Below are 26,065 nucleotides of genomic sequence, written 5' to 3'. Positions count from 1 at the left end.
TATGACAATTCAATACTAAAATGTAAATATGGAGAAGGAATTAGGGGGATTTGATTATACCTTGATTTCAACTTAATAAACTAGCATAGATTTGTTGTAATCCTAATCTTTATATTTTCACATAAAAATTAGGTATTTTTAATCTCTAATTATTCATAGCAATCTCTACTAACTAATAATTAGCATGTGAGACAATTTATACCCATTCTCATGGTGAATTAACTACCTTCTAGAGTAGAATAAATTATTACAACTATTTCTACACTAACACAATCAAGTCTTCATCAAAGTTTCCTCAAACCCCTCTAATGGAGGTTTAGCTACGATTCATCAAACTATCATTAATAGAAGAATAAGAAGAAGACATCTTTGAAGCAATATAAAATTACTTTATTAATCTAATGAAAAAGAGTCTAATGATTCAAAATTGTATTAAAAACTAAGTACTGACTAATTAATTAAGTCTAACCTATATTATGAATCTAATCTAGGATAGACTAAGAGTTTGGCCTTAGTCCTCTTTATATAAAAGAGGCTAGGTCTACAAATTCATGCATGCGCTTTGGAGCCATGTTTTGGGCCCTAAAATTGAGCCCAAAACTTGATTACTTCGTTCCAAAAAAGGTTTTTCTGCTATAAATTACTGCAATAGCTTTTTCGTCAACTGCTTCTCTTTTGACTGGGTTAAGGCCTAGACCATTAGAAAGCTCTCTCTGAGCCAGTCGTTTTGACATATGGTAGGCCCAATTTCGAGGTTTGAGTCCAAAGATACGCCCTTCGAAAGTTCTGCTAACTTTTATGCGCTCTTTCTGCCTGCGTTGACTTTGACTGGGCTTTAAAAAGTCTTTTTCTCCTTGAATCTTGGTCTATAATCATAGAACTTCTTAGCAACCAATCTTTGCTCCTTTATCTTGCAAAAGGGACATATTTCTTCACATATTAGACTCCAATGCCTAGAATACACAAAATCGCGTAAATAACACTAACTCTTATTTATTATACACATAATTGGTCTAAATGTATTGATATTAAGGGGTTAAAACTACAGTTTTGGTCTCTTATCACTTGTCTATTGTGAAATTGACTTTATATCCCATAGGGTCGGAAGGCAGGGTAGATAATTCTTCCTCTATTTCAGTTATGTTCAGTGAGTTAAAATTGTGATCTTTGTCTTCTTTCCTAAGAAGGGTATCTACTAGTGTGGGGACGAGGTCGGCCGTACTAATGTGAGATATAAAACTCTTAATGGACTTCACTTCTTCTTCTACAGGCAAACCTACTTGTCCCTGCTTGAGTCTAAACATGTTAACCTCTATAGACTAATTTCCAAAAGAAAGAGTCATTGATCCTTCCTGACAATTAATTTGGCCATTGGCGGTTACCAAGAAAAGATGCCCTAAGATGATGGGAATTGAATCATGAGCAACTTCTATGTCAAGAATAACGAAGTCAGCTGGGCAGTAAATCCTAAACTTTAACGAAAATGTTTTCAACTATGCCTTTGAGATACTTAATAGAATGATCGACTAACTGCAAAGTCATTTTGGTCGGTTTAAGTTCGTGGAGACCTAGCTGTTTATATAAATAAATAGGGAGTAAGTTGACACTCGCCCCTAAGCCTAATAGTGCAGTTGTTATGAAGTAATCTCCCAAGGTGCATTGCACAGTTGGATGACCAGGGTACTTGTATTTAATAATTCCATTATGTTAAGATAAAGAGGGATATTATTAAGTTAAGAAGGCTTCTTGGGGTATGTTTGTTTTCCTCTTCGTGGTGCACAACTCTTTTAGAAACTTAGCATGTCCAGGTAGACTTTTTATAGCATCTAGAAAAGGTAGGTTTATAGTCAAATTTTTAAACACTTTCCTAATCTCATCAAAATTCTCGTTCTTTTTAGACATAACTAGTCGTTGGGGATATAGTGGTTTATCTCAATACTTAGTATAAGGGTCAATAGTAGTATTAATATTGTCTTTATCTTTTGCCTCTTTCCAACTAGGTTTCCAAATTGGAACCTCTACAGGTGTGGGATCATCAATTTCTATTCTGGGGTCTTGTAAGGTTTTCCCTTTTGGTTGTGGTTGGACTGGTACTTCTATAGTTGTAGGGTCTTCTGTTGCTATGACAATATTTGGTATGGTTTCATTTTCAGCTTCATTTTGTGGGCAATCTTTAGGCATAGTCCCTTTGTTATGAACTACTCTACCTAAACAAAGGGTAGTGACTGCCTGTAGTTCGTCCTGGGTTATATTACCATTATATTGAATACTATTTACTCGAAGGCAGTGTTTGTATACTTAGGATTAGGCACTGCTTCACCTGGAAACACGCCTGTTTGGTTATTATTTTGGTTAGAAGACATGTCAATAACCTTTTGGCACAAAGACTGTATCATATCATTTGCATCGTTTGTTATAACATGTTAGAATTTTAATCATGCTGATTTTTCATCAAGTTGGAGTTTTGTTGCATAATTTGATTTGGTTGTTGCAGCAAAGTTGTAAGAACCAAAAACCTCAGAAGAATAAAGCTACAAAGACACTCCAATACAACACCCTCAGTTTTTCCTCTCTCTCTCTCTCTCTTTTCTCACTTCCCTTTCCTTCTCTCTCTTGGGTGCGGCCTCTTTTCTTCTCTCTTCTCTTTCCCTTTTATACCCCTTCTCCCTCAATCTGGGCCATCCAGCTGTCCCTTCATCTGACGGCCTCCTGTCAGTCGTACCTTGGCCACGTCTGCCCTAGGGTTCTGCGGACTGATTCCCCTGCTCCCAATCCTACCCATTTATATTGCCTCCCTCCCTCTTTGACCCAGTCCTCTGTTATAAAATGGTCCACTGCAAATGCCCCTTCTCGACTTCGCGGTCATATTATTGGCCCGAAGTCGAGAACTTCCACCATTCTATCTCCCCTTCAATTAATATCTGTCCATTTTGGGAAGCGTGTGATGTGAAAGATACTCATCATGCGCGTTCTTTCTAGCGGCCCCTGGTTACCCGTACGACCACATGTCGTCCTTCGACTAGTGCATCAGCTGTTGTTTTGTTTTCCTCACCGCCCGAAATTATTCTTTTGCCCTCAACCTATTTAAACCCCTCACACTTATTCTTCTTCCCTTTCTTTCTTTTCCATTGTCTACTCTCCTTCTCTCCCTTTGCTCAAACTCCCCATTTTTCTTCTTCCCCAAATCTTCACCAGTGCGCGCGTGTTTCTCAGTGGCAGTCTCCCCTGTACTTTTCGTCCCTCTGGCTATCCCTCACGACTTCACCAACTCCTTTTCACCATTGATCGGTTCGTACTCTTGGTCCTTTCTCTCTTTAGTTGAACTGTCTTTTCCTTTCTCATTTTGATATAATTCAATTCCAAGAGTCTGTTCATCTTCTTTTCGATGTCGAGCTGCAACTCTGGTGACTCGTCTTTTTCCCATCCAACGGGCACCTCCTCTCCCTCTCCTCTTCCGCTTCCCCTGCCGTACCTTCCACCTCCGGTTGACGCACTACTTTATTGCCGCCTCCACCTAGATCTCATAGACCTAATTTGGATGCCATTAGAACCGCCTACGGTGTTCCAGCCGACGTGGTATTGGAACACGTGTCCCAAACCCACTACCCCCATTTGGTTCCCCGCAGACCGGGCTCTCTTGTCATCACCGTAGGTCAAATAGTTGTTGGTCTGCGGCTTCCCCTTACTCTTCTGGATGTTAAAGTTTCAATCATTTCAACATCCCCCCTTGTCAAGGTATATGTAATTTCTGGCAGATAATGTACGCTGCAAATTCCTACAACAAGACCCGTGTACCCAAGATTACCAGTCGCGATATCTACTCTCAATACTACCTTAAGACCAGTACCAAGGAAGTCAGCATTGGCTATCAGTCCTTCTGCGTCCGTCCTAAAAAACAATCTTTCCTCCTTAAGCTTACCACCTCCGACAAAGTTTGGCACCATTATCCGCTCTACGTCTCAGGCAACTTTCTGTCAGCGGACATTCCCTCTACCCTGACTCTTAACCACCTCGCCTCCCGACTCCATGGTGAGCATCATAGTTCTTTCTCCATTTTTCCCTTTGTTTCTTTTCTTTGAAATGTTTTCCCTCTGATCTGCTAACTCACCTCTATTCTTATTTACAGGTTGGCGACCAGATTCCAAATCCAGGATTTAGCGACAACATTTCCTGTCCCATATTCGCCCAGCTCTGCGACCTTGGCTCTGCTCAAGCTGATTTTTTAGGTATTCATCCCTCCACCGCTACTCCCTTTTTGCCCATTCCCGCTCTCAACACCTTCCGCGGCTTAACATGTCCCTTTTTTCGACCTCCCCCTCCCAAGGAACGAAAGCCCCGCGCATCTCCCCCCTCCAAGAAGAGGCCTCGTACCCATACTTTGCACCGCCCCCATCCTCGAACGTTCTCCCATTCGTCCGCCTCTAGTGATCCTCAAGAATTCCGCCCTTCCTCTACTCCCAGCGATATCCCTTCCTACCACTCTATCTCCCACTGGGACGATCAGTTCACCTCTCACCCTTCACCTACTATAGACATCAACGTCTATAAGAAAAATTATTCGATAGTGACCAATGAAGACATGATGGAAATTCCCCCTGCTAACATGCAGGCGCGCCTGCTGATCAGCCGCTAGCAAAGAGGCCGCGGCCATCCACCTCTGACGAGCCTGTCTCTACAACCCATCAGGCCCCCATGCCCGAAGGCCCAACCCTCCTTCACCATCTCATCCAGCTGCCTCCTCTCCCTGCACTCGCCGACTTGGCAAGAAGCCTGCTCAGCTTGCCTCCCCGGCCTCCAGTCTTGCACTAGTTGAGGACTTCTGTCCCATTTTCAATGTGCGAAACCGGAAAGTAAACACCGCGGACTCCGCTCTGGACAACGCTGCTGTGGCTTCCTCCTTGTTTTACAATGCCCATTTGCCCAAGGACATTGCCTATCCAGATGGGGGTTCATTTGATTCACATCACACTTTCATTGTACACCAACTGGGAACGGGTACCACTTCCTTTTTTTTTATCCTTTTTACCTTTTTTTTTTGATCCAGGTGAGTCTAGACATCTCCTTTATGATCCGCGGCCTTCTCCGCGCTCGGAATAAGGTGACGGCCCTGGAGCAAGAGCTCAACGCCCCACCGCTTTGTGAGCGTCTTATGCTAGTCTTCAGTCAGACCTAGCTGTCGTCCATTTGTCCAAAGTCCAGGCTCAAGATGAACTGACCGCGGCTGAAGTCTCCCACTAGTGGTACATGGACTCAGTCAATGAATGGCTGCGCTGTCAAAGAGAAGAACTTCTTCAACACCACCTGCTTGACTCAAACGCCCTCACCCACAACATCAAAAGGCCGTGGACGCCCTGAACCAAGCCCACCAAGATGAAACCGCGAAGATTCTAGAGCAGCACCAACTGGATATGACGACTCTCCGAGACCGTTTCAAAGCTCTGGCTGAGAAGAGGGTGGCTCGGAAGGTCTAGGAGGAACTCGACCGGCTCACTCAAAAGGGCCGCCTTCTCCCCGACAAACCTACTGTCCCGGTGACTGGACTCTCTGATGCTACTACCGACCATACTGAGGCCACCGACTCTTCTGGCATCCCAGAGAATCTCGCGATGGGCGTATACCCCCTTCCAGCTGCTGTCATTGAAGAGTCCCATGTTGCTGCCGTTGAGGGTGCTATTAAAGAAGCTAACCTTGATTCGTCCATCTAGGGAATGCCCTAGTTTTTGATGTGTATCACCATACTTTTATTAACTTGCAATCTGACTCGCACCCTGTTTATGTATTTTGTTATGTGATTGAGCTTTATATGGTTTCTGCCTTCTCCCCTACAACCTTCTTTCATTTATTAGATTTGCTACATATCTCGTCTCTAGTCTCTCCTTGCCTTTTCATTCACGTCTTCCAACCATTTCCCTCCCTTGCGTGCCCCCTCGGCATATACAACCGCGGGATTAACCTATATGGTCTGCGGCCCTTCCATGACCCTTTGTAACAACTCATCTTGTTTTAGGCTCTTTCCATAGCTAGTGCCAACGGAAGGCTCCAACCCTCCGCGGCTCCTCCTCCTGACACCCATAGAATCTTGTGGCTGATCCGCGGAGGGCTCATCCCGCGCCATGTATACACCCCTATGAGAAACCGACGGGGCCTCCCTCATTGCCCCATGTGTCTCTTACCTCTAGAGCAACTCATTTTGCTCAGGGCCCTTCCCTATGTCACTGTCAGCGAAGGGCTCATCCCCTCCGCTGCTTCTCTCTCTTCCAGAGACAGATGGGGTCACTCTCATTGCCCCAAGCGTCTTTCATATCCATGGTCCGTGGAGGGTTCATCCCTCTCCGCCTGCTCGGTGCTTTCGGGACCTACTGGAGCAACTCATCTTGTTCAGGGCCCTTTCCTAAATCACTGTTAGTGAATGGCTCATCCCCTCCGCTGCTTCTCCCTCTCTAGGAGACAGATGGAGTGCCCCATGTGTCTTTCCTCTCCATGGTCCACGTGCTCGGTGCTCCCGGGACCTGCTGGAGCAACTCATCTTACTCAGGGCCCTTTCTTGCGTCACTGTCAGTGAAGGGCTCATCCCCTCTACTATTTCTTTCTCTCTAGAAGAGAAACGGGGTCATTCTCATTGCCCCATGTGTCTTTCACATTCATGGTCAGCGGAGGGCTCATCCCGCTCCGCGTGCTCGGTGCTTCCGGGACCTGCTGGAGCAACTCATCTTGCTCAGGGCCCTTTCCTAAGTCATTATCAGCGAAGGGCTCATCCCCTCCGCTGCTTCTCTCTCTCTAGGAGACAGATGGGGTCAGTCTTATTGCCCTATATGTCTTTCACATTCATGGTCCACGGAGGGCTCATCCCGCTCTGCGTGCTCGGTGCTTCCGGGACCTGCGGGAGCAACTCATCTTGCTCAAGGCCCTTTCCTAAGTCACTGTCAGCAAAAGGCTCATCCCCTCCACTGCTTCTCTCTCTCTAGGAGACAGATGGGGTCACTCTCATTACCCCATGTGTCTTTCTCATCCATGGTCCCGCTCTGCGTGCTCGGTGCTTCCGGGACCTGCTGGAGCAACTCATTTTGCTCAGGGCCCCTTCCTACACCATCGCCAACGAAGGGCTCATCACTTCCGCTGCTTCTCTCTCTCTAGGGGACAAATGGGTCACTCTCCTTGCCCCATGTGTCTTTTGTGTTCGTGTTCTCATTCAGAAAGTTTGCCTAATAAACATATTTCTTTTCACAAAACTGTTGCGGTTTTATATATTTACAAACAACTTTAGTTCTCTGCTCAGGACCCTCTTTACATTGCTCTGAACTTTAGTACATTCACTTGTAAAACTTTTTAACATTCTTACATTCCAAGGTCTCGCTATTATCTTTCCTTCCATTGTTTGAAGCTTATAGGTTCCTGACCCTCCTTCCTCCATCACGGTGTACGGCCCTTCCTAATTTGGACCCAACTTCCCATCCTTTTCCTCCTTAGTGCTTGGCGTCACAAGGCGGAGCACCAATTCCCCTACGTTAAATTTCTGCGGTCTGACCCGCTTGTTGTATTGCCTCTGTAACCTTTGATGATACTCTTCAAGACAGATGCGAACTGCATCTCTTCTCTCTTCTGCCAAATTCAAATATCCAGCCAAAATATGCCAATTTGATCCTTCTTCCACTGCCTTGGTTCTCCTGGTAGTTGCCACCAGTTCTGCGGGAATCACGGCCTCAATGCCATACGCTAAGGCGAACGGGGTCTCTTTGGTGGTGGTCCGCGGGGTGGTTCTATAAGCCCAAAAAACATGATTCAACTTGTCGGCCCATGCGCCCTTCCTATCTTCCAATTTTCTTTTCAGATTGTTTAGTATCATTTTGTTGGAAGATTCCGCCTGCCCGTTACCTTCTGGGTTATAGGGAGCCGAAAACCCTTGTTTTACCTTGTAGGCTTCGAGGAACGCCGCCACCTTAGCTCCTGTGAACTGTGTCCCATTGTCTGCAATGATGGCATATGGTAGCCCAAACTGACATATGATGTTCTCCCACAGAAACTTAATCACCTGAGTCTCCTTTATCTGCTACAATGGGACGACTTCTATCCATTTCGTGAAGTAGTCCGTGGCTTCCAACATATATTTTCTTTTGCCACTAGCCATGGGTAGTGGCCCAACGATATCCAATGCCCACATGGCAAAGGGCCAAGGGCTAGAGACGTTATGCAGGGGATCCGCAGGTGCAAATATCCGCTGTGCAAATCTCTGACACTTGTCACACCTCTTGGCAAATTTGACTGCATCCATTTCATATGAGGCCAGAAATAGCCCTGAGTCAATAACCGATGTGCCGTCGTCCACCCTGCCGAGTGGCTCCCACAATTCCTTTCGTGTAATTCTGTTAGTACTTCTGATGATAATCGCCGTCCCAAGCATTTCAAAAGTGGTCCACTGAAGTTCTTCCTATACAGTTCTCCTTCCATCAACACATACCTCTGAGACACCTGCTCCAACCTCCTTTTCTGGTTCCTATCAGTCACTTGCCCTCCTTCTAGAAAGTGCTTGATGGGATCCATCCACCCCCATTCTTCTTCTGCAACATGGCACACCTCCATCATTTCCTCTGTGCTTGGCCTCTCCAGTCTTTCCACTTTTATAGTTCCTTCCTTGGACCCCGGCATGGCGGCGACCACATATGCCAGAGCATCCGCATGCCTATTCTCCCCTCGCCCTAGGTGTACAAATTGGAGCTTTGTAAATTTGCTAGCTCTTTGATGCACCACCTGCAAGTATTTGGCCATTCTTGGACATCGGGCCACGAAACCACTATTTGCCTGACATACCACCAGATTCGAATTGGAATACACGATCAAGTCTTTCACTCCCAAATCTTCCTCCATTCTTAGTCCTGCTATAAAGGCCTTGTACTCTGCTTCGTTGTTGGATGCCGCAAAACCCAGTTTCATGGTCAACTTAATCCTGTTATTATCCGGAGTAACCAACACCACCCCTATGCCGCTGCCTGCGTCTGTAGCTGGCCCATCTGCAAACACTCTCCACCTATTCCACTTATCCCAAGGATCTAGTTGATCGGGCACTCCCTCCCTATCTGACTCCATGACCATCTCCTCTCCCCACGTCGGGTCCCCTGCTGGGAATTCTACCAAGAACTCTACGATGGCCTAAGCTTTCCCCGCTGTTCCTATCTGATACTGTATCTCGTAGGAGCTAAGCATCACTACCCATTTCAACATTCGGCCCGACTTCTTAGCCCATAACGCTTGTTTAAGCGGTAGGTTGGTCACCACCACTATCGAGTGTGACTCAAAGTACGGTTTCAACTTCATGGTGGAGAAGATAAAGGCCAGGGCATATTCACCATTCTGCTATACCGCGTCTCGGTGTCCAATAGTGTCTTGCTTTGGAAATACACTGGCCTTTCCACTCTATCCTCTAGCCTGACAAGAATAGAATAGACGACATACTCGGTGGCCCCTAGGTATAGGTATAATTTCTCCCCCTGCTCCGGGCGCGACAGCAATGGAGCTTTGCCCAAATACCTCTTCAGCTCTTGAAATGCCTCCTCGCATTCTGGTGTCCACACGAAGTCCGAGTACTTCTCAACAACTAATACAACGGTCTACATTTGTCTGATGACTTGGAAATGAATCTATTCAATGTCGCGACTCTCCCAGCGAGGCGCTGCACCTCTGTGACGTTCTGTGGCGACGACATCTCTACCAATGCTCTTATCTATTCTAGATTAGCTTCTATTCCTCTATGATTTACGATGTAGCCCAAGAACTTCCCAGTGGTCACCCCAAACGTGCATTTCTCTGGATTCAGCTTCAGATTGTGTTTTCACAAAATCCCGAACGTTTCCCTCAATCCATCTAAATGTTCTCTCTCCGACATGCTCTTTTCCACCATATCGTCTATGTATATTTCTATCCCCTTCCTGATCGTGCTCTCGAATATTTTCTCCCCCAACCGCTGAAACGTGGCCCTGACATTTTTCAGCCCAAAAGGCATCCTCGTGTAGCAATATGTGCCGCCTTCTACTACAAATGCTATTTTCTCCTGATCTAGCCCATACATGGCGACCTGATTGTACCCCATCGACGCATCCATGAACGAAAATATTTTGAACCCTGCTGTCCTATCCACCAACTCATCCACCCGCGTCATGAGGTAACTGTCTTTCGGGCACTCGACATTCACATCCTCGTGAAATCCACGCACATCCGTACCTTGCCATTCTTTTTTGGTACCGCCACCACATTGGATAACCAATCCGTGAACTCTACTTCTCGTATTATTCCAGCTCCTTTCAACCATGCGATTTCCTCGCGAATGCACGCTGCATACTTCGGTCTAATACTCCCCATCTTTTGTCTTACTGGCTTTGCCTCCTTTCTCATGTTTAACCGATGACAGGCGAACTCAGAGTCCAACCCTGTAACCTCCTCAATGGTCCATGCAAACATGTCCCGATTTTCTGACAAGAACTGAATCAAATCTCTTTTCCACCCATCCATCAAGCAGGACCCTATCGCGGTGAACCTCTCTTCCTCCCCTCCTATATTCACTACTTCAATCTCGTCCAAAGTCTTCGGACCTATTGTCGCGACCCCCTTCTCTTCCATCGTGGCTCACTGTAATTGCTATGCCTTCCTCTTCCTTGGATTTGAGCTTTCCTCGTCCGGCCCTCGGATCAACCACTTAACTGTACCCCTATGACTGTTCTTGGCCATTACTTGATCTCCCCGCACTTCATACATACCAGAGGGAGAGGGAAACCGTATCACTTGATAGTAAGTTGATGGGACGGCCTTCATCTCATGAATCCACCGCCTCCCTAGAATTGCATTATATTGGGATGATAAGTCCACCACCATGAACCGCGCAAACACAGTCATGGGACCTGTGGTTTCTGGTAGTAAGAGCTCTCCCATTGGCTCAGTCATACTCCTATTACATCCATATAAGTTAGTTCGCGTCGACCTCAACTGTCTGTGATCAATCCCCATTTCTTCCAACGCCCCTTTAAACAACAAGTCCATGGCATTGCCGCAATACACCAATACCCTTTTCACCATATAATTGCCCATTGCCACCGTGATGACCAATGCGTCTTCATGGGGAGAATCCACTGCCCGCAAATCCATGCTACTAAAGACTACCCTATCCCTGTCCTCCATTTTCCCCACTCTTGCTCGTGATCTATCGGTATCCTTATTAACCTGCTGGATGCTCGCAGTTCTTCGCACTCTGTCTCTATGAGCGTTATGGCTTAATACTTCTCCACTGAAGATCACATTAATGGTTTCTAAGAAATGATCTTGTCGTGGTATAACCTCCTTGTTCTGTCCTCCACTTATAAACTCCCTCATCCTTCCTTTTTCTACCAACCGCTGAACCATCCACTTTAGTGCGTAGCAGTCGTCGCTCTCATGATTGTGTATCTGGTGATAAGTGCAGAAAGGTTTACCAAGTATTTCTCCGGGTGTGTTCCGCGGCCCTTCATATCCCTGCATGTTCTTTATCAGCGGTAGCATTTCGCTCAAGGATCTATTTAGTGGTGTAACTTCCACCTCGCGGTATGGCTTTCTCTATATGTTATCCCTTCTAATCCCTTCTTGGCTTCTTTCGGTTCGCGCCGTGTATCCGCGGTATCCTCCCCTTTCCTTCTCGGTCGCTCCCCCCTTCCTTGTTTCCCTATCTCTCTCCGTGGATAGCACCGCCTTCCCGGATCTCTTGGACTCCTTCTGCATACTATCCTCGTATCGGATATACTTCTCTACCTACGGATACAGATCATGTATTGTTGCAATCTTATTCTTCGCTACAGACTGGTGTACTCCTGTCCCTGGCCGCAACCCCCTTTCAAATGCAATCACCGCGGTCCTTTCATCTGGGTTTTCGACCTTCAATGTCTCAGCTTTGAACCGACACAGGTATTCCCTTTCTGACTCCGTGGATCTTTGTCGAACGTTGAATAATGCCGCAATATCCACCACCCACTTTTTCTGATGAATGAAGTGATCTATAAGCGCCTGTTCCAATTCTTGAAAGCTTCTTATACTCCCGGCTGGTAGTCGATAATACCAATCCGATGCCCCCCCCCCTTTAAGGCTAGCGGGGAATATCATACATCGCAATCCATCATATCTAGATTCTTGCCAGAGTGGCATTTGCTGCCAAAAATAGAGGATGTGATCCGCCGGATCACCTTTTCCATCGTACCTTTCGAATCTAGGCTGGTTGAAATGCTTTGGGACTTCCGAAGCCCAAATGCCATCCGCCAATGGGTTGTGACTCAGCCCAGCCATCACCTGACTAGTTGCTCCCCCGTGACCCTTCGTCTGCTGCTGGTTAGCTTCCCTATCGTTATTTATCATTTCTTGCACCTGCTCCACTGTCAACCCAGTTACCGGATTTTCCACGAGATTCGGCTCATTATTCTCTTCCTCTTCCACATCCTCGCTCGCCTCTTTATCCGTCTCTTCTTCTTCCCATTCCATTTCCCTTCTTAATTCTTCATTCTCCTCTCTTAACCTCCCTATCTCTTCTCTCATGAGCCGCGTCTCTTCCGCTTCCTATTTTCCTTTTTTCTATCTCCTTCTTCCCCAACCACTACCTCGGGCATCGGTTCCTGTACAGCCACTTTCTTTGGTCTCCCTACCTGTTTCTTAGGTGCCATCTCTCTCTTGCTTGTTCCCCACAGACGGCGCCAAATGTAAGAACCAAAAACCTCACAAGAATAAAGCTACAATGGCAATCCAATGCAACACCCTCAGTTTTTCTCTCTCTCTCTCTCTCTTTTCTCACTTCCCTTTCCTTCTCTCTCTTGGGTGCGACCTCTTTTCTTTTCTCTTCTCTTTCCCTTTTATACCCTTTCTCCCTCAATCTGGGCCATCCAGCTGATCCTTTTATCTAACGGCCTCCTATTAGTCGTACCCCGACCATGTCTGCCCTAGGGTTCCGTAGACCGATTCCCCTGCTCCCCAGCCTACCCATTTATATTGCCTCCCTCCCTCTTTGACCCAGTCGTCTCTTATAAAATGGGCCACTACAAAAGTCACTACTACTTACTCTATAGATGGTTTAACTAGGTGAGTGGCCATAAGAGGAGTGGTAGGAACTAAGGCTTGTTGAGTTTTCATGTCTTTAAGATGATAATTCTGGGTCATGGGTACTAAACCTCAGTTCTGGTCACCTAAATCTCCTTTCCTAGATGTTGGTTAAATTGGTGGAAGTTTATAATGGGCCTAACATTTTGATTATTAAAACGTGGAGGTGTAGCATGTTGTTGTTTATTATAAATAGTGTTTTACCTCCACTGTATGTAGTGGTGGATGTTCATAGACCAGAAGATAATCGAAGTCGGAATGCTCAAGACTAAAATATAAATTACAACGAAGGGAGTTTATGTTCATGACTGGAGTAGGTTTCTCTTCTTGTTTATGTTAGAGTTTATGCCCTGAAAAGTCATTTTAGTTTGTAATTGTTTTATAATAAATAAAATAGTGTGACATCATATTTAGTTATAGTTTGATTAGATCATTACTTTCCATTGAACATGAGATGATCAATGAGGTATATGATACCATGAAGGTCCCTAGGTATATTAAAGGATGGCTAAGTAGTTGGTATTAAACTAACACAGGAGATTTAGCCTACCGGATTCTTATGCCTAAAAGTGTCACAGCTTTGGATAGAGTTGGGCACTCTATTTATATGGCTGCCATAGTGTTAGATGATTGTCATTATTGAAAAATAGTTATATCTCTATCTATGTAGTAAGAGTACTACTCATCAACACGTGGGTGCTTAAATGTACACTGACCGATTGCAAGTGAAAGATGTCTTTGTGACATTTACTGTCAAGGAGAGATATCTTTCACACACAAAATAATAGTCAATAAGTCCTTAGACCTGAGGATTTTATTAGTCACTAAATAGTAGTCTATTGTCTTGATTAAATCATATTGAATCCAAATATGGGATTCATTAAATGGTTTATATTAGATAGTAGATGAGCTATTTGAGTAGCAATGAAACTCCAACAAGGGATCCATGCCCATACCAAATAGGAGTATATCTACGAGTCGGAAATGAATAGATGTTATCAATTATGAAATAGTCTTGCAGGTTAAATGTTTTCCATAGTTTTCTAAAACTATTATAAGTAAAATAACAAGTATCAAAATGTTTTTGCTTATAGGGTATATCTTTTATGAGAAAGGGTTTCTCATTTGATAACATTATTTTAAGAATTCGTATGACATTCTATAGACTATGGGTTCGACAGTAATTTGAATCCCGAAAGGTCTATAAGAGATATTGAGGTTGGTAGGAAGTTATTCTCACAATAGAAATATTTTGTGGAGGGGACTATGCTATAGATAATACTTAATTTGGGAGTTCAGTTATGATATGGCTATCTCACATCACTCGTAGCTCAAAGCTTACTAATTAAATGGTCAATCAGTAAGCCTAAGATTAGCCTGTAATTAAGTATCCCTAAGCAATCTGATGATGTGCTATACTAGCTACAATTCTAGTATATTCTTTTATACAATCATATAGATGGCATATGATGTTATCTTTTAATTATAAGTTGTGGCTCACCGAATAAAATGACATATGATGTTATTTAGTTCAAAGAGTAAGTACCCACACTATCTATCCCTATTATTTTGTTTCCATCACGTGGGAAACAAAAGGATAGAAGTTATGTTCTTATTTTCTCTTGAAAGAAGTGGGAGATTATACAACTTCTCCATGCACCTACGTGGGTGATAAAGTTGAGAAAAAAAAATGGAAAGATAAATGTGGGGGTTTTTTATTTTGTACTAGAAGTCTACAAATAGGGAACCAATTCGGTGAAGAAATGATGAGATTGAATATTGAAAAAGAAAAGACAAAGGGAGAGCAAGAATGTATTAGAGGGAGATACTCTTAAGTTCTTGTTTACTAGAAGATATTGTTGGCTTGGAGAAACATTGTCAAGGAGCTTTGGACGGATTAATCAAAAGGTTTAGCAAGGAGATTATTTGATAAAGCACGCTTCGAAAGTAAGTTTTCTTACTTATGATTTTATATTCTATAACATACATGTTGATAGCATACTCTGTATGTGCAAAAGATATGTTTTAGCTTTGGGGTTGTTTACATAGGCTATTTAATTTTTAATATGCTGCGTTCTATGTATCATTCTCTACGTCTAACAATGGTATCGGAGCATTGGTTATGCTTTCATTAGTTGATGTTAATTTGAATTCGTTTTTCCATGAACACTTGATAGTATTTTCATTGTATCTTCTTCGTTACTTATCCGTTTTTTATGTATGAGTACTCGAATCGAAGAGGATTCAATTATCTACGTAATGGTTATGGTCTCATATTTTATTGATGTGATATGGTTTTTTGAATATGTTAAAAAACGGTACAGTTCCTTGTTTCTTGTTTGCAGTTTGTGTGTTTGACATAATTCTTGTGACAGATAAATGTTGTATCTATTTAACAAGGAACTGTAGTTTGGTAATCAGATATATGTGACCATGTTTAGGTCATCTATTAAATCTATGAGATTAGTTAACTTTGAATTAAGTGTTCTAAATTATCAACTTTTGTTAGCTTTGCACATCTTTAGAGTTGTTTGGTAATATATGTATGCATGAACTCAGTAAGAAGTACCACATGTTATGAATGTCTTTGCTATGATAATAAGATTATTTATGTATAGAAAATTCCCTCAGTTTTAATATTAAGTGTATATGAGGCCATGGGATACGTCCCAAGGCATCATGATCTTCCATTGTACATAACACAAGTGAGACAGTGAACATGTGAGTGAGATACAGGCCAAAGCCAAACATGATCCTTTATTAGCTCTTTCACTTGTGATTGTGATAAGTTCAGTGTGATGAAGTGGGAGTATTAACGCTAAAGCGTGAACTCTCATTCTTATCAGTTTTAGGTTGACAATGGGTGGACACTTAACTAAGAGTTATCATACACTAATGCCAAAGCATAGGTGTGCTAATTCTTAGAGATCATGACAGAAAATTGAATACTCAAAATCAGTAGATGATATGATTTATTGATATATGAGTGGGTAGTTACTATTCAGCTAGTTAACACCAAACCTTTTATTGGGCAAAGTCTGAATTGTATGAGTAAGTAACTAAGTTTTTCAATGCCTACCTTTTATATGTTTTGAGGGTGTTATATTTAAGGTAGCAAACTGTTAGTATATGAATACCCACATTCTAGCAGTTTTATGTATGTCACAATGTACTTTTATTTTATTGATAAAACATATATGGTGACCGGTATCAGTCCTCTTACTGAAATTCTCAAGGATGAGAAACTTATTGGCACTAACTATGTTGATTGGAAGCGTTAGCTTAACATTGTTTTGACTGCTAAAAAATTGGACTTTTGCCTTAAGACTATTAAACCTGTTCTTCCTCCAAATGCTAGTCCAACTGATAAAGATGAGTTGGAAAAATGGGAGCGGTCTAATGAGTTAGCCAAGTGTTATATCTTGGCTTCTATGTCTAATATATTGCAATGCCAACATGAGAAAATGGACAGTGCAAATGACATGTTGTTTAACCTTCATGAGATGTTTGGTGAATAAAATAGATCAGCTCGCCAAGGAAAGCTTTGAGACTTCATGAACATCAAGATGGCAGAGGGAACACCAGTGAGGGAGCACATCATTAAGATGATGGGCTTCATTAATGAGCATGAAATTCTTGGTGGTGAGATTGATAGTGTCACACAAGTTGACGTAATTCTGCAGTTACTCCCTCAGTCTTTCAATTCATTTGTGTTAAACTACAACATGAACAAATCTGAGATGAATCTTAGTGAGTTACTGAACTCACTAGTGGCTGCTGAAAAGTTAGTCAAAAGAAACACTGAAGCGGTTGCTATGGTTTTTGAGGAGTCTGGACCTAGCAAGAACTCAAAAAAAAGTGGAAGAAGAACAAGTTTAAGGCAAAAGGAAATATAGGAAAAGAGAAGGCAAATGTTGTTGTTCCATTTGGACCAAATCCAAAGAAACCTAGTAAGGGGAAATGTTTCCATTATGGGAAAGTTGGTCATTGGAAGAGAAATCGTCGATTGTACCTAGCTTCTCTTGAGAAGGCAAAGGCTGCTGAAAATTCAGGTATTAGATATCCTGAAATACATGTTACTGTTGAATCTAATTTAGTTGATAGTCCTTCTAACTCATGGGTTGTGGATTCTAGATCCACGGTTCATGTTTGCAATTCGTTGCAGGGGTTCGAAAGGATAAGGCAGCCGAGTGAAGTGGAAAGAAACTTGATAGTTGGTTTATTTTCAACAGTTGCGGTGAAGTCTATAGGAACTCTAGTTTTATCTTTAGCTACTGGAATAAGTTTAGTATTAGATGATTGCTATTATGTACCTCAAGTACGTAGGAATTTAATTTTTGTTTCAAGACTATTGAATTCTGGTTATTCTATTTCTTTTAATTCAAGAGTTGTTATTAAAAAAGATGGAGTGTTGATTACTTGTGGTAGTTTAGTCAATGGTCTATATTTAGTTTTTCCCAATGCTAGTGATGAATGTTTAATGACTTCTAAGTCCAATATATCAAATACCAAACAACACCATACCGAATCTACATATGTATGTCACCTATGACTTGGTCATATTAGTCTTGATAGGATCAAGAGAATTGTCAAGGATGGGCCACTTGATATGATCACAGTGGAACCATATTCTACCTTTGAATCATGCCTTGTTGGAAAAATGACCAAGAAGCCTTTTCCTAAGAAAAGTACAAGGGCCATAGATATATTGGAGATCATACATAGTGATGTATGTGGTCCAATGAACATTACAGGGAGAGGAGGGCATCGGTATTTCATTACATTTACTGATGACCATATACGATATGGATATGTTTATTTGATGAACCATAAATCTGAATCTTTTGAAAAGTTCAAGGAATTCAGATTGGAGGTTGAGAAACAAACAAGAAAATTCATTAAAACTTTTCGATTAGATCGAGGAGGTGAATACCTCTCCAATGAGTTCACTGAATATTTGAAAGATAATGGAATTATCTCTCAATGGACTGCTCCAGGTACACCATAGCAAAATGGTGTTTCGGAAAGGTGAAACTGAACCTTATTAGATATGGTCCGCTCTATGATGTGTCTAATAGATACTCCTACATTCTTATGGGGGTATGCCTTACAAACAGCTATATATATTCTAAATAGGGTACCATCTAAATCAGTAGCAACTACTCCATATGAGTTGTGGACTGGGAGAATGCCTTCGTTACAACATTTAAGGATATGGGGGTGTCATGTGCATGTACTCAAGCTTGAACCTAATGAGTTGGAATCTAGAACAGAAAAATGTATTTTTGTAGGCTATCCCAAAGAGACCAAGGGTTATTATTTTTACTCCAAAAATGATCAAAAGGTGATTGTAAGTGTAATGCTTATTTTTTGGAGGAAGATCTCATTCTAAATAAACCCATTGATTTGCAAGAAATCAATGAGAATGATCCGAAGTTAGATGAAACACTTCATCCCCCCGCTAGTGATTTAAATGTCACAAGGCCATTGAGAAGGTCAGAAAGAGTTTCCAGACCACCAGAAAAACTTCAGGCTTATTCACTTAATAATGAAGTTTATCTAGTAACTCCTGAAAAAGATGACGAAGATCCTTCAAATTTTCAAGAGGCCATATGTGATGTGGATGCATCTCAATGGAAGAAAGCCATGCTTTCTGAAATGAATTCCATGTATGAAAATGGTGTTTGGACTTTAGTGAACAAGCCTAAGGATATAAAGCCTGTAGAAAATAAATGGCTTTTTAAAAGGAAGAAGGGCACCATTAGAAATGTGGAAACATTCAAAGCTAGACTTGTTGTGAAAGGTTACACACAAATTGAAGGAGTTGATTATGAGGAAACATTTTCTCCAGTTGCTATGTTAAAATCAATTTTTTATTAGCAATTGCCGCATACCATGATTATGAGATATGACAAATGGATGTCAAGACAATATTTCTTTAACGGAATGTTGAATGAAGACATCTATATGCAACAACCGGAAGGGTTCATTGTCGCTGGACAAGAACATTTGGTATACAAGTTACATAAGTCTATTTATGGTTTAAAACAAGCTTCAAGAAGTTGGAATATCAAATTTGATTCAGCAATCAAAGAATTTGGATTCCATAAAAATGAAGAAGAACCTTGTGTCTACAAAAAGGAAAGTGGGAGGGCAGTTGCTTACTTGGTCTTGTATGTTGATGACATATTACTCATTAGGAATGACGTGGGAATGTTGTCATCGACCAAAGTGTGGTTATCTCAACACTTTGCAATGAAGGATTTGGGAGAGGCGTCTTATGTTTTAGGAATCCAGATCTTATGAGATAGGAAGAATAGAAAGATAAGATTAAGTCAAGCCTGCTACATTGACAAGATATTGGCTAGGTACAATATGAGCGAGTGCAAACCTGCACAACTACCATTTAAGCAAGGGATAAATCTTTCCAAAGATATGAGTCCCAAATCTGTTAATGAGATTGAACAAATGAAAAGATGTCCATATGCTTCGGCTGTAGGGAGTCTTATGTATGCCATGCTTTGTACTAGGCTAGACATATGTCATGCAGTGGGAGTGATTAGCTGTTTTCAAAGCAATCCACGGGTTACTCATTGGATAGCAGTGAAACACATATTGAAGTACCTTAAAAGGACTCGTGATTATGTGCTTACTTATCAGAGTGAGGATCTAATTGGTGTAGGGTACACTGATTCAGATTTTCAAGCTGATCGTGATAACCGTGCTTCAACATCAGGTTATGTCTTTACTTTAGTAGGTGGGGTAGTAAGTTGGCGTAGTGTGAAACAAAAGAGCATAGCTGATTCTATTATGGAGACAGAATATATTGCCATTTTAGAAGTAGCAAAAGAAGTTGTGTGGCGTAGAAGGCTCTTACTCGCACTAGGGAGTGTTCCTTTGGCACAAAATCCGATCACTCTCTTTTGTGAGAACATGGGCACAATAGCTTAAAGCAAAGAACCGAGGAGCCATAACAAGATGAAGCATGTTGATAGAAAGTATCACTTGATCCATGATATATTTGCGCGTGGAGACATTGTTATTACTCACACTAGATCTGAGCATAACTTGGCTGATCCAATGACAAAAGCTTTGCCTGAAAAGACTTTTGTATGTCACTTAGATAGTAGCGGTCTAATATGTACACTTGAATGACTTTGAGGGCAAGTGGGAGATTGTTAGAGTTTATGCCCTGAAAAGTCATTTTCGTTTGTAATTGTTTTATAATAAATAAAATAGTGTGACATCATATTTAGTTATAGTTTGATTAGATCATTCTTAAAAGGGTAATGACCAACTCTATTGAACATGAGATGATCAATGAGGTATATGATACCATGAAGGTCCCTAGGTATATTAAAGGATGGCTAAGTAGTTAGTATTAAACTAACACGGGAGATTTAGCGTACCGGATTCTTATGCCTAAAAGTGTCACAGCTTTGGAAAGAGTTGGGCACTCTATTTATATGGCTGCCATAGTGTTAGATGATTCTCATTATTGAAAAATAGTTATATCTCTATCTATGTAGTAAGAGTACTACTCATCAACACGTGGGTGCTTAAATGTGCACTGACCGATTGCAAGTGAAAGATGTCTTTATGAAACTTACTGTCAATGAGAGATATCTTTCACAGACAAAATATTAGTCAATAAGTCCTTAGACCTGAGGATTTTATTAGTCACTAAATAGTAGTCTATTATCTTGATTAAATCATATTAAATCCAAACATGGGATTCATTAAATGGTTTATATTAGATAGTAGATGAGCTGTTTGAGTAACAATAAAACTCCAACAAGGGATCCATGCCCATACTAAATGGGAGTATAACTACGATTCAGAAATGAATAGATGTTATCAATTATCAAATAGTCCTGCAGGTTAAATGTTTTCCATAGTTTTCTAAAACTATTATAAGTAAAATAACAAGTATCAAAATATTTTTTCTTATAGGATAAATCTTTTATGAGAAAGGGTTTCTCATTTGATAACATTTTTTAAGAATCCGAATGACATTCTATACACTATGGGTTCGACAATAATTTGAATCCTGAAAGGTCTATAAGAGATATTGAGGTTGGTAGGAAGTTATTCTCACAATAGAAATATTTTGTGGAAGGGACTATGCTATAGATAATACTTAATTTGGGAGTTCAGTTATGATATGGCTATCTCACGTCACTCGTAGCTCAAAGCTTACTAATTAATTGGTCAATCAGTAAGCCTAAGATTAGCCTGTAATTAAGTATCCCTAAGCAATCTGACGATGTGCTCTACTAGCTATAATTCTAGTATATTCTCTTATACAATCCTATAGATGGCATATGATGTTATCTTTTAATTATAGGTTGTGGCTCACCGAATAAATTGACATATGATGTTATTTAGTACAAAAAGTAAGTACCCACACTATCTATCCCTATTATTTTGTTTCCATCATGTGGGAAACAAAAGAATAGAAGTTATGTTTTTATTTTCCCTTGAAAGAAGTGGGAGATTATACAACTTCTCCATGCACCTACGTGGGTGATAAAGATGAGAAAAAAAAGGGAAGATAAATGTGGTGGTTTTTTTATCTTGTACTAGAAGTCTACAAATAGGGAACCAATTCGGTGAAGAAATGATGAGATTTAATATTGAAAAAGAAAAGACAAAGGGAGAGAAGAATGTATTAGAGAGAGATACTCTTGAGTTCTTGTATACTAGAAGATATTGTTGGCTTGGAGAAACATTGTCAAGGAGCTTTGGACGGATTAATCAAAAGGTTTAACAAGGAGATTATTTGATAAAGCACGCTTCAAAAGTAAGTTTTCTTACTTATGATTTTATATTCTATAACATACATGTTGATAACATACTCTATATACTCTGTATGTGCAAAAGATATGTTTTAGCTTTGGGGTTGTTTACATAGGCTGTTTAATTTTTAATCTGCTGCATTCTATGTATCATTCTCTCCGTCTAACAATTTATGCATAGAAAGGGCATCAACCATTCAAGTGAGGGATTGAATTAAAGTTCAAAGTTCAGGATCTGGTTTTACCTCAAACATACAGGTTGCCTTAACTGTTAAAGAAGAAGTATTGGAGCGGGAGTAATTGTTACCTCCCCAGTTGTTGGTTTTTGTGGATTGATTATCTAAAGAGTTATAAGCATATGTGGCTCCTCTACTTAAGAAATTACCTCCATTCATGATGTCTAAAGTCACCTTATGGTGTTGAGATAGACTTTAGAAAAGGCACGAACGAGTGCCTTTTCCAAGGTTATGATGGGGACACTCTACTAGAAGATCAGTGAAATGATTTCGAGCCTCATAAAAAGATTCTTAAAGGTTTTGGCGAATGATCTTTCTGTAAAACAGCGGTCGGGTTTTTTATTTCGTTCACATTTCAATGAAATCGCAAAAGTTTATTATAAACAAAAACTAATATGATCATGTGAATTTGTAGAAATGAATTTAGGTGAGAAAATGATGAAAATAAAAGAAAATAGACTTTGATTATGGAGATAGAAAATTCGTTTGAGCGAATCATATCTCCAATAAAAGAGTTAGTCTTGATTTTTTATCCCTAATAACGACTCTTCATCTATGAACGAACGTTATTAGCGCATGGAATCGATTCAGAACCCCATCTCTAGGTGAACTTACTCGATTCCTAATCGTTATAATTATCGAAACACCCTCCCTAACGGAGATAATCCTCACTCAGGCAGAGTTTCTACTCCGAGATCACAGAACTAAAGTGTTATTCTATTTAACATAAAATAAAACTGAATTAAAAATATTTTAATTAAAAACTGGAAATTAAATTCTTCATTACACTAGAAAAGCAGTAAACTACTCTACTCCTATGATTAAACGCTAACTATTCAATGTGAAAAACTAACACTAGAACTTTCTATTTATAGTTTTTCTGACGGTCTAGATTCAATCCATCAAATCTAAATCTAATGGTTACAAATAAAATATAATATCCCAGGAAATATTATAGGAATATTCTAGGGAATATTATCTAGAATAGTAATGGGCTTGGACTAAATAGTAACAGGCTTTGGCTTTATCTTCATATTCCAAACTATACGACCATTTTTTAGAAGCTAGATACCGTTACGTAAAGTATCCTGTGCTGATCATTTTAGTTGGTCGAATGCTTGAATCAGAGTTAGGAGAGGGAAGATATCGGCATTTGAAGTTTTCTCCTGACTTTTGGGCTGATTTAGGTCAGTTTGACCAAAATCTCTTTTTTAGCTAGCGTAGGGACTTAAGTTTGGATTCTTCAACTTGTTTCATGGTTCTCTGAGTCCATGAGCTTTGCTGGCAGTTTGGAGCTTTAAATGAGCTGATACTGAAGATTTTAAGTCCAAGCTTTAATCGGCTGTATTTCTTGCTAAAATGCAGGTTCTTTTTGTATTTTATCGTTGTCTATTGAAACCTGTGAAAACATGAAAATACAATTAGTTTACATTTATTAAACACATAATTGACCAAAATATAATGTCTCTACGGGGTTTAAAACACAGTTTTGGGTACTTATCGACGAAAGAAGTGAATATTTTGAAGCATTTCGTTAATCTTCTGTGGTGGGTAGAATTGTTCCATAAATATTTCAACTAGTTTTTCCCATGTGTCGACAGAGTTTGACTTTTGTGTTGTTAGCCAAGCAACCACTTTGTCAGCTAAGGTGAAAGGAAACACCCTAAGAGCATCTTTAGGAGAGAAACAAAAAAAACACAAAATTTTTCAACCAAACCAAACTTACACCAACCAACTTCTGGAGTGATATCAAAAAGTTGACATCAAATGCTGCGGTTTTGGATAAACCATGCCATATAGTTCCACGCTGCTTTCCTAAAACTGCGCCATAGACGCCCACCACAGAAGCCCAAGCCCACACAATTTTCCAGAAACCGCGCGGTGTGTCGCACACCGCATGTTATCATCTTTTAACCCGTGTTTCCTGTGTGGCTCTTTTCATTTTTCATGTTCCTTCTAATCCTAAACTCATCTCCTTAGAAAAAAAAAAAAAAAAAAACTACCGAAACTCTTGACGATTTTTCAATGGATAATTCATCTTCTTCTGATTTATCTTCTTCTTCTTAATCGAGCTCGAGCTCTTCAAATAATAACACTACAATTAAAACTCATAAAAAATTAATGGCTATTGCTTTACCTTTGGTTCGATATCGTTTGGGTTTATTACGTCAACAAGAAGTGGAGTCTTCTTATAAACCACATGGTGGTTCGAAGAAAGGAAGCAAAAGCAAGAATTCTCAGTACGAGGCAACACTGGCTCGTGTAAATGCTAACTACTTTGGCGCAAATTCTATATTTACTGACCACGACTTTCGACGCCGATTTCGTATGGGTGAGTCATTGTTTATTCGTATTTTCAATCATCTTAACAATCATGTACCATATTTTCAACAAAAAGTTAATAATGTGGGTAAGTTTGGGATTCACCCAAAAATCAAAGTAATTGCTGCTATACGAATGCTTGCTTATGGGTCTTCAGTTGATCTTGTAGATGACATGTTACATGTTGCTGAGCAACTGTTCATGAAAGCATGAGCTATTTCTGTGATGGAATTATTAGAATTTTTGGAGGTGAATACTTGTGCAAACCAAATGTTGTAGATATTTAGTGCTTGCTTGAAGAGTCTGAGGAACGCGAATGGCCTGGAATGCTAGGAAGCATTGATTTCATGCACTGGCAATAGAAGAATTGCCCATATGCATGGCAAGGGTCTCACACTGGCCATGTGCATAAACCAATAGTGATTCTGGAGGCGGTAGCTTCTCGTGACACATGGATTTGGCATGATTTTTTGGGAATGGCGGCTTCTCTCAATGATCTTAATGTGCTTGACCACTCACAAATATTTAATGATATAGTCAATGATGAAGCTATTCCTTGTAACTACACTGTGAATGGGCATCATTATGATTTGGGCTATTACTTGGCTGACGGTATATATCCTAATTATGCCACCTTGATTCAAACAATTTCTACGCCGACTGTTACACAAGACAAATATTTTGCAAAGAAGCAAGAAGCTGTTAGAAAAGACATAGAGCGGGTGTTTGGAATATTGCTGTCGCATTGGGCTATTTTAGCGAATTCGTGCAGGTTATGGTATTTGGAGACCATGGCTACTGTTATAAGGGCTTGCATCATTTTATACAATATGAATGTGGAAGATGAACGTGAAACGGATATCCCACAGTATATTCCTGATTATGAAATGGCAAGTAGATAAGGTGCATCTGAAGATGAACGCCACTTTGTTCTATCTCATTAGGCATCTGGCGTCGAGAGGGTTCGTTCACAAGTTGTTTGATAAGAGCCCAAAACTGTAGTTTTAACCCCTTAATAATCATACTGTTAGACCAATTATGTGAATAATAAGTAAGAGTTAATACTGATTACGTGTTTTTATGCATTTCAGGCTTCAAAGTCCATTATGTGCAGAAATGTGCCACTTTAGCGAGATAAAGGAGCAAAAGTCAGCAGAACTTCCGAATGCCATATCTTTGGACTCAGACCTCGGATTGAGGCCTACCTTATGTCAAAACGACCGGCTCGGAAAGAGCTTTGCAATGGTCCAAACCTTGACCCAATCAGAGGAGCAGAAGTGGACGAAAAGTCTATGGAAGCCAACTGCAGCTGAAGAGGCCTTTTTGGACTGAAAGAATTGGGTTTTGGGCCTGATTCTCTGGCCCAAAACATGGCTCCAAGCCCATGCACGATTTTTGGATCTGAATGTATAAAAACAAAAGCTTAGCTCTTTGTTAATGGCAGTTAGGTTAGATAGATAGTTAGACCTAGATTAGTTAGCCTCCATTAATTAGTTTTAGAACTTAGTTTAATTAGTTTCAATTCATTGTAGTAGATTAAACCTTTGAATCTTGTTCTTCAATTTGATTAGATAAATAAAGTAGTATTCTTTATCAATTTCGATTTTGTCATTT

At 40.7% G+C, this 26,065-nt stretch overlaps 4 protein-coding genes and 1 pseudogene across 4 annotated transcripts; 2 read left to right on the top strand and 3 right to left on the bottom strand.

Annotated features, from left to right (window-relative positions):
- Positions 1–7,429: 7,429 nt before the first annotated feature.
- On the bottom strand, positions 7,430–9,081 carry LOC147509997 (uncharacterized). Its single transcript, XM_086597979.1, has 2 exons — positions 8,244–9,081; positions 7,430–7,965 (listed from the first exon to the last, which is right to left on the bottom strand). Exons 1-2 carry the CDS (start codon positions 9,079–9,081, stop codon positions 7,430–7,432), a joined length of 1,374 nt encoding a protein of 457 aa, XP_086454105.1.
- Positions 9,082–10,626: 1,545 nt separating this feature from the next.
- LOC147509996 (uncharacterized) lies at positions 10,627–11,499 on the bottom strand. The gene has a single exon (XM_086597978.1). The coding sequence runs from the start codon at positions 11,497–11,499 to the stop codon at positions 10,627–10,629; it is 873 nt and encodes a 290-aa protein (XP_086454104.1).
- A 267-nt stretch (positions 11,500–11,766) lies between these two features.
- Positions 11,767–12,486, bottom strand: LOC147509995 (uncharacterized). The gene has a single exon (XM_086597977.1). It carries the CDS (start codon positions 12,484–12,486, stop codon positions 11,767–11,769), a length of 720 nt encoding a protein of 239 aa, XP_086454103.1.
- Positions 12,487–19,470: 6,984 nt separating this feature from the next.
- Positions 19,471–20,046, top strand: LOC147509994 (secreted RxLR effector protein 161 pseudogene; annotated as a pseudogene).
- A 4,881-nt stretch (positions 20,047–24,927) lies between these two features.
- Positions 24,928–25,353, top strand: LOC147509993 (uncharacterized). Its single transcript, XM_086597976.1, has one exon. It carries the CDS (start codon positions 24,928–24,930, stop codon positions 25,351–25,353), a length of 426 nt encoding a protein of 141 aa, XP_086454102.1.
- The last annotated feature ends 712 nt before the right edge of the window (positions 25,354–26,065 follow it).

The sequence above is a fragment of the Coptis chinensis genome, chromosome 3 (genome assembly GCF_015680905.1).
Source record: "Coptis chinensis isolate HL-2020 chromosome 3, ASM1568090v1, whole genome shotgun sequence".
NCBI classification, from domain to species: Eukaryota; Viridiplantae; Streptophyta; class Magnoliopsida; order Ranunculales; family Ranunculaceae; genus Coptis; species Coptis chinensis.
This window is presented reverse-complemented; position numbering and strand designations above follow the sequence as displayed.